General features: G+C 46.9%; 1 protein-coding gene and 1 non-coding gene across 2 annotated transcripts; both read right to left on the bottom strand.

The window, feature by feature from the left end:
• Positions 1-230: 230 nt before the first annotated feature.
• On the bottom strand, positions 231-302 carry TRNAH-GUG (transfer RNA histidin (anticodon GUG)). Its single transcript has one exon. It is a non-coding gene; the product is annotated as a tRNA-His (tRNA).
• A 201-nt stretch (positions 303-503) lies between these two features.
• LOC123133789 (uncharacterized) lies at positions 504-2011 on the bottom strand. The gene is made up of 3 exons (XM_044553197.1): positions 1852-2011; positions 1527-1763; positions 504-1456 (listed from the first exon to the last, which is right to left on the bottom strand). The coding sequence occupies exons 1-3, from the start codon at positions 1903-1905 to the stop codon at positions 710-712; spliced, it is 1038 nt and encodes a 345-aa protein (XP_044409132.1). The 5' UTR covers positions 1906-2011; the 3' UTR covers positions 504-709.
• Between the last annotated feature and the right edge of the window lie 6528 nt (positions 2012-8539).

Genomic DNA, 8539 nt, shown 5'->3' with positions numbered 1-8539 from the left:
CATTCATTTATGAAGAACATACTTTTCTATTCCGTAATTTTACACGTGTAATTTTATCAGATTACACGCGTAATTTTATCAGAGCAGAACCTTCAGTTTTCGTTCGTGCCATTTTAGTTGATGATGTAATTGTGATTCCAGATCAATAAAAATCGCCGCGATGGCTTTCCTCGAAAAGAAAAGAGAATAACAGAAATGCAAAAAGAAAAGAAAGAGAAGTAAAAATATAATGTGGCTGCTGGGATTCGAGCCCAGGTCTCCACGGCCACAACGTGGAATTCTCACCACTAAACTACAGCCACTTCGGTGGTAAGTTTCATAATAATACTTATATATCTCCATTTTACTTGGTTATCTTAATCAGGTGACAGTAGGTTGCCAAGTGATCGATTGATTCCGACTGCGTGTTTGCAAAGGCAAACCTCCACTCCCTGAGCCCTATATGAATCAACGCCAAACCTGAACATCCAGGTGATCAGATACTCAAGTATGGACAATATATATCACACTTCAACAACAAAGCGATGTAAATTAGGTCGAACACTGCTGCGATACGAAACAACGCATTACAGATGCAGACTGCAGAGCGAGCTTCTGCCAAGCAACACAACCATTAAAACTTGGCCTCCTCTGCAACCTACCTATCTAACCTCGCTACGTAGTCCACTGCGCTGCTGCTAGTCGAGCTAGTTGAGCGTCAACCTTAAAACTAGTCCCAGCTCCCGCTGAGCAGCGGCTTCACGTCGGCCACCTCGCCGAACATCTTCACCAGGTCTGAGCACCCCGCCCCGGCGCGGCCGCCCTCGCCGCCATCACCACCAGCGCCTCGCTCCGTCTCCTCCTCCGTCTCCGTCTGCAGCTCCAGGCCCAGCTCCTCCTCCACGTCGTCGGACGCCGAGATCAGCAGCAGCTCGCACCCCTCGTAGTTGAGCAGGTCCGGCGGGTCGGCCGGCGCGTAGCGGTTGCTCCCGAACCGCCCCTGCAGGTGCTCCGGGAACGCGGCCTTCCGCTTGCCCTGCAGCCCGCCGAACCCTCCGCCTCCGCCCCCGCCCCTGCCCCCGCCGCGCTGCTCGGGGTTCTTGATCTGCACCAGGAACGACGCCTCCGGCTCCACGTTCATGGCCTCCTGCGGCTCCCCGACGGCGCCCTCCTCGCCGCCGCGCGAGGGCAGCTCGAGCTTGTAGACGAGGTGGGTGTGCGGGCGGCCGCCGCGGCCCTCGTGCTTGAGGATGCGGTACACGCCCTCGCCCATCGCCCTCGCCGCGGACTGGCGCCGCTTGCCGCGCGTCGCCGTGTCGTACTCCGCCCCCTTGAGCGCGTCCTTGATGTCCTCGATGTCGGTCGTGACGAGGTCGACGTAGCCCCAGAAGGGCCGGCCGTGCTTCGCCGGGTCCGGCAGGCTCTTCTTCCCCATCACGATCAGCCGGAGCAGCGGCTTCTCCTCCACGTTCACCTCCTGCAAAAGAATCAGACAATGACTAGGATCCAGTGTTTGGGACAAACACTTGAAGAACCTCATTTCGTACCTCCTTCCCGTGGCCGCCTTCGTTGCCGCCGTCCGCCTGCCCCTTCTCATCGCCGCCGTGGCGGGTCTTCCTCTTCTTGCCCTCCTTGCCGGAGTCCGGCGCCTGCTTCTCCTCGACGGCGCGGTCGGGGACGGACTCCGGGCGCAGCACGACGTACATCCGCTGCACGTCGTCGGGGCCGTGCGCCTTCTCCTTGTCCACCTTGGGCCGGTAGAAGAAGAACACCTCGCCCTTCTCCTGCACGCAAAGCTTACATCAATCATCCACCATCGCCATTGTTACTGCACGGACTACTTCACGTGTTAAAATCCGTCGACTGATTGACCTGGATCTCCACTTTGGGGTCCTCCCTGGTCTTCACCTCCGTGCCTTGACCCATGGCGCTCGCTCGCTCGCTCAGTTGCTCAACCGTCCACAGCTGCAGAGTGTGGATGAAGAAGATGCAGTGAAGTGTTCGTGTTGAGGTTGGTGCGGCCGGCGGATGCTCTCTTAAACTACGGCGGTGAGCTCGCTTACGCCGTTACACGTGCGCGGGTACGTGGCCGCCGGAAGCGTCTGGGTCCGACATGGTGTGGCGCGCAACGAGGTGGCCGGTCGACGTGTGGCGTGCAACGTGTCTCGCGGCAGAGCCGGCACGTGGGGTCACGAGAAGAGCACGGGCGACAGCGGATCTTCAGTTGCTGCCGTAATACTTCCTGCTGTTGTATGAGAGATTATTGAAAGGTTGCTTGCTGCCGTATTACTTACTGCTGTTGTGTGCGTACCAGAAATTTAGCCGTGTGTTGTTTTGTGTCGGGTGAAGAGCGGGAGGAACAATTTCTACATAAAAGAGAGAGGTGAGATGAACAACTCCGTCCTATCCTATCTCTCAAATCAAACACCAACTGTAACCATTCCATTCCTTTAAATCACCCTTACCAAACAGAAGAACGAACCTTACTCATTTCTAGTGGAATGACGCCATGACATTTTCATTCCACTTTGTCCGTGAACCAAACACACCCAGAAACAACAGATGAAATTCACTGCTTCAACATGGCCCTTTTGACAAAGCAAGCTTCGATGAGTAATTGACAACCCATAATTCTTGTGCGTATCTATATTCATAGCCAAAAAATAATAATCCTTGTGAAGATTTACCAAATGCAAAGAGAAAGGATAGGTCATCTTATACTGGACATTGACAGAGCATCTTAGCAGGAGAAGAAACCGTGAAAGTGTGAAACATGGTCATGTATGGAAAGTTGGTGATGATAACATTACAAAAATATAAAATGATGCATGTGATATTTATATCTCCTTCAAGGATGGTTATTACCAGAAGAACAAACTAGCTATTAACATCCAATTTTATCGATCCAACAACTGGAGAGTGGGGCGAACAGTTGGTTGGTCAAACATTTTGGAGGTAGATGCACGTTGCATTCTTTCAATACCTCTATCGGTTCATGAGATGGATTATTTTATTGCATGAAATTTGACTAAAATGGGCACCGTCTCGGTACGGATAATACCATGCAAAATGGCTACGTCAATTTGGACATAAAATTGTGAGTGTGAATGGAGTTCGAGCTGCTAACTTGAACCCTTTATGGGATGAATTATGAAAGTTGCACTCTCTAGTGAAGGTGAAGATTTTTCCTCTGAATATCTTTACATGATATCTTGCCATGTCGCGCAACATTAGCTGATAGACATATCAAGGTGCAATTGTTGTGTCGTACGTTGCAAGACGGATTTAGACAATGTTGGTCTGCTCTGGGCTTCGAGGAGATTATTGAACATGCATGCATATTTGATCACTCGGGTGAGGCTACCCTAGAGTTTCTTCTTCGCCAGTCGCATTAGTGACCACAAGCGCTTGGACTGAGAAAAGTTGATCATGTTACCGAAGTGTGCCGGTGGTACTTGTGGTGGGAGAGTGGGTATGGCAGTTAGAGCTTTGGTATCCAGCTATTATGTTTCTTACTCGTCGAGTGCCTCTGTCAGGCACGATGGTTGGTCACCTCCTCCAAGGGGTTACGTCAAACTCAATGTTGGTGTGGGTTGCAGTCGCAACTATCTTGCAAGATCAGTTCAGAAGGTCATTACTGCGGCTAATAGCCTCATTCAATGGTTCTCCAACATCTTATCAACAGAAGTCATAACACTGAAGTTTGGCCTCAATCTTGCACAATCCTTGGGGTGTAAAGGGCTCCTGGTGAACTCAGATAATATGGACATCATTGAGGTGATGCAACAAGGGGGGGGGGGGGGGGGGGGGTTGCAGGAAGCAGAGCGGCTATTTTTTATTATTCTTATCACATGTTGAGAGATTTTTTGCACATATCTTTTGAGCACTCGCATAGATCAGCAAATACGATAGCACATGAACTTGCTTCCGTAGCAAAAAATTTCACCCTCTAGTGTTTTAATTGTTGATGCACGACCATCGATCATTCCCCTTATTGTAAAGGATGTAATATTGGTTTCAAATGAATAAAGAGGGGTTCCGATGTGAAAAAGGATATAAAATAATTTAATACTAAACTAAAAGGTCAATATTTCTAAAACAACAACCAAATAGATAAATCATATCTGGTAATTGGGATTTGTGAATCAGGAACTACTCTGGAAATATGGTGAAACTTTAATTCGCCCGTTCAAAACAAGAAATAAATGGAGCATAGGTATGCTATAAAAAGGAAACGGAAATTTAAGAAACAAAAAAAATACAAAACATAAGTTTCTATGAGAACATGCCATTTTCATTTGTCTTTTTTATATAGCCACACAATCATAGTTCATATACACTTTAGGTCCAACCAACTTGTGTGATCCTCATCCTTATGACCACATGCTACCTAATACGAGTCTCCATGTCGGCTTTCCAGCACGCCTTGTCATCTCTTCCTTGGCAATGGAACTTTTTTTTGTTTGGCTGTGTTCCTTCTGAATCGTTCCTTGGGCTTTTTGTTCCAGTATACTTTGTTTTCGTACTTGTCTCCACACCATATCTGTGATGAATCTGCTTATTTATTTATGATATTTTCATGTTTATTTACACATGCATAAAAAACCAAAAAAAATAACTTCCGCATGATTTTCATTCATACTCCCCGTCACCGCATTACTCGGTCAAAATTGAGTCCAGGCTAGAATAGTCTTTCGATCAGAAAATGTTTCAGACAATTGTTTTCTAGGATGATGTTTGAGTTAGACAAATCTTCACTCATAACATCTCTAAGCCATCAAAAACAAATTAATTTCCAAAAAGGTGTCTCTTTAGGGTATTATAGCCATCCACCCATTCCCATACCATTTTGTTCAAAATACATTTTTTGACAAACCGAAGAACTCATCATGCGTTCCAATGAGGTCGGAGGTCTTGTTCCCTCCCAATCCTCAATTCCTGATATAAATATTTGGCAGATGAAATCTCCTTCCCCGACTGCCACCTCCAATGCCGCCAAAGTCACCACCGATGACATCTCTGACCTCGTCGACCACCCATGCCCAATCATGGCATACCCATGCATTCATGGTGCCATAGTTATTTATCTCGGCATCCCGAGCCTCCTTCTATTAAGGCCACCGAGCCGGAGCTTGTGCCCTTCGCTACCCCTTGTCGCCGCCACTCGCTGAGACTCCACCTGCACCCAGCGCACCTCCTCTGGTGTTTTGGTCATTTCCTACACCGCCACGGCCTCAAGTGTCAGCGAGGTCGAATATTCGGTCATGGCACCTCTATGTCTCTACTCGCCCCACCTCCGACCACTGAAGCTTCTATGGAGAGCTCACGCCTGCCGTGCTCTCCTGTCGACATCAGACGGAGCGTGTTCGATGAAATGGCCAATGGAAATTTTTCCTCTTTCTTCCTTTCCTTGTGTTCTATAGTAATGTGAAAATGTAGTTTTTTTTTGTTTTATGTAAAATAAGGTAATTATAAAAAAGGTGGAACTCAGTTTTGAGGATGGGTTAGGTGCCACCCTCCCAATACCCATGATTTTTGGGGATGTGCTTTGGGGAACTAAATATTTTGGATGGATCAAAGTTGTTCTTTGATTCCAGTTTAATCAATATATATATATATATATATATATATATATATATATATATATATATATATATTGATCAACAAAATTTGATGGTTGACCAAGTCATAAGTGGTGGTTAGTGTGAGCTTACCTTTCATTTTTCGTTCATGTCAACGGAGTTAGAAGAATGGGAGGAGCTTCGCCAGGGTTTGCAAGAGGTGACGTTTTAGGGTGAGCGAGATGAGGCATGTTGGCCTTTTATTTCAGACGAGTTACATAGCTCAAAGCCATTGTACAAGATGATCATTTGAGGGGGCATGATTTGAGGATGATAGATTTGTGTACTTAGAGAATTTGAGGATCGGTTGACTAGAGATGTCCTTAGGCTATCCCTCACTCGATTTAATGGGTGGTGTCCGAAAGAAACTTTGGTCGAGATTTTCAATGTGTCTTGATGTTTTTATTCTAGTTGGGCTAGGGAAGTGAGGAGAAAAACTAACTAGGTTGGTTGGGTATTTTTGGAGCGCTTGCTCGGTCAATTTGGGCATTGAAAAATGATGTTGTTTTCTAGCATTATGTTTTCCCTCTTCTTTCCTAAAAAAAGTGTTCTGGTCCTTCTTCTGATACATGACATCTATAAAATGTAAAAACAAAAATGAATTTGTGCATCACTCACTGAAAAAGGGCATATCTTCCCATCACTTCCCTCTATTTGGGCTTTTAAGTAAACTACCCTAAGATGGTTTAGGGCTTCGAACGCGAAACATGTCTTAATATATTGGCAGGAGGAGTTGCTTTTTGGCTAGTGTCCAAATTTTTTTAGGGACTTAGATACTATTGCGGATCAATTGACTAGAGATGCCCTTAGTCTACCCCCTCGCACCATTTAATTGGTTGTGTTCGAAAGAAGCTCGGCTGGTCGAGATGTCCAACATGCTTTGATATTTCATCCTTGTTGGGTTAGGAAAACGAAGGGGGAGACCAACTATTGGGTGATCTATTTTTGAAATGCTAGTTTCATCAATTTGGGCATTTTTTATGTTGTTTTCTATCATAAAGTTTCGCCTCTTTTTTTTGTAAAAGGGATAATATCATTGATCAACGAGAGTTATGTTGGGGATCGTTGCAGAAATTAAAAAATTTCTACGCATCACCAAGATCAATCTATGGAGAGACTAGCAACGAGAGAGAGGGGAGTGCATCTTCATACCCTTGAAGATCGCGAAACAGAAGCGTTGCAAGAACGCGGTTGGTGGAGTCGTACACGTAGCGATTCAGATCGCGGTCGATTCCGATCTGAGCGCCGAACAACGGCGCCTCTGCGTTCAACACACGTGCAGCCCAGTGACGTCTCCCGCGCCTTGATCCAGCAAGGAGGAGGGAGAGCTTGGGGAAGAAAAATCTAGCAGCAGCACGGCGGCGTGGTGGTGGTGGAGCAGCGGTTCTCCGGCAGGGCTTTGCCAAGCTCAAATGGAGGAGGAGAGGTGTTGAAGAGGGGGAAGGCTGCGCCTTGGATGAGGTGCTGCTGCCCCCCCTTCTCCCCTCTATTTATAGGGCAAAGGGGGAAGGGGCCCGACTCCTCTAGATGAGATCTAGAGGGGGGGGCGGCGGCCAAGGGGAGGGGGTTTGCCCCCCTTAGGGTTCCCCCCCCCCAACCCTAGGCTCATGGGCCCTAGGGGGGATGGCGCCCAGCTCACTTAGGGGCTGGTTCCCTTCCATATACAGCCCAAAGGGCCCCCCGGGGCAGGTGGACCCCCGGAACCCCTTCGGTGGTCCCAGTACAATACCGGCAAACCCCCGAATACTTCCGGTGATCGTATGATGACTTTCCATATATAAATATTCACCTCCGGACCATTCCAAAACTCCTCGTGACGTCCGGGATCTCATCCGGGACTCCGAACAACATTCGGTAACCACATACACACTTTCCTTATAATCCTAGCGTCATCGAACCTTAAGTGTGTAGACCCTACGGGTTCGGGAATCATGCAGACATGACCGAGACATCTCTCCGGCCAATAACCAATAGCGGGATCTGGATACCCATGTTGGCTCCCACATGTTCCACGATGATCTCACCGGATGAACCATGATGTCAAGGATTCAAGCAATCCTGTATACAATTCCCTTTGTCAATCGGTACGTTATTTGCCCCAGATTCGATCGTCGGTATCCCAATACCTTGTTCAATCTCATTACCGGCAAGTCACTTTACTCATTCCGTAATGCATGATCCCGTGACCAACTACTTAGTCACATTGAGCTCATTATGATGATGCATTACCGACAAATCCCAGTCTCGATTCGTGCCAACCCAACAGACACTTTCGGAGATACCTCTAGTGCACCTTTATAGCCACCCAGTTACGTTGTGAGTTTGGTACACCCAAAGCATTTCTACGGTATCCAGGAGTTGCACAATCTCATGGTCTAAGGAAATTATACTTGACATTAGAAAAGCTTTAGCAAACGAACTACACGATCTTGTGCCATGCTTAGGATTGGGTCCTGTCCATCACATCATTCTCCTAATGATGTGATCCCGTTATCAATGACATCCAATGTCCACAGTCAGGAAACCATGACCATCTGTTGATCAACGAGCTAGTCAACTAGAGGCTCACTAGGGACATGTTGCGGTCCATCTATTTACACATGTATTGCGGTTTCCGGTCAATACAATTATAGCATGAACAATAGACAATTATCATGATCAAGGAAATATAATAATAACCATTTTATTATTGCCTCTAGGGCATATTTCCAATAGTCTCCCACTTGCACTAGAGTCAATAATATAGTTACATTGTGATGAATCGAACACCCATAGAGTTCTAGTGTTAATCATGTTTTGCTCGCGGAAGAGGTTTAGTCAACAGATCTGCGGCATTCAGATCCGTATGCACTTTACAAATATCTATGTCTCCATCTTGAACATTTTCACGAATGGAGTTGAAGCGACGCTTGATGTGTCTGGTCTTCTTGTGAAACCTG

Source organism: Triticum aestivum, chromosome 6B, assembly GCF_018294505.1.
Source record: "Triticum aestivum cultivar Chinese Spring chromosome 6B, IWGSC CS RefSeq v2.1, whole genome shotgun sequence".
NCBI lineage: Eukaryota > Viridiplantae > Streptophyta > Magnoliopsida > Poales > Poaceae > Triticum > Triticum aestivum.
This window is presented reverse-complemented; position numbering and strand designations above follow the sequence as displayed.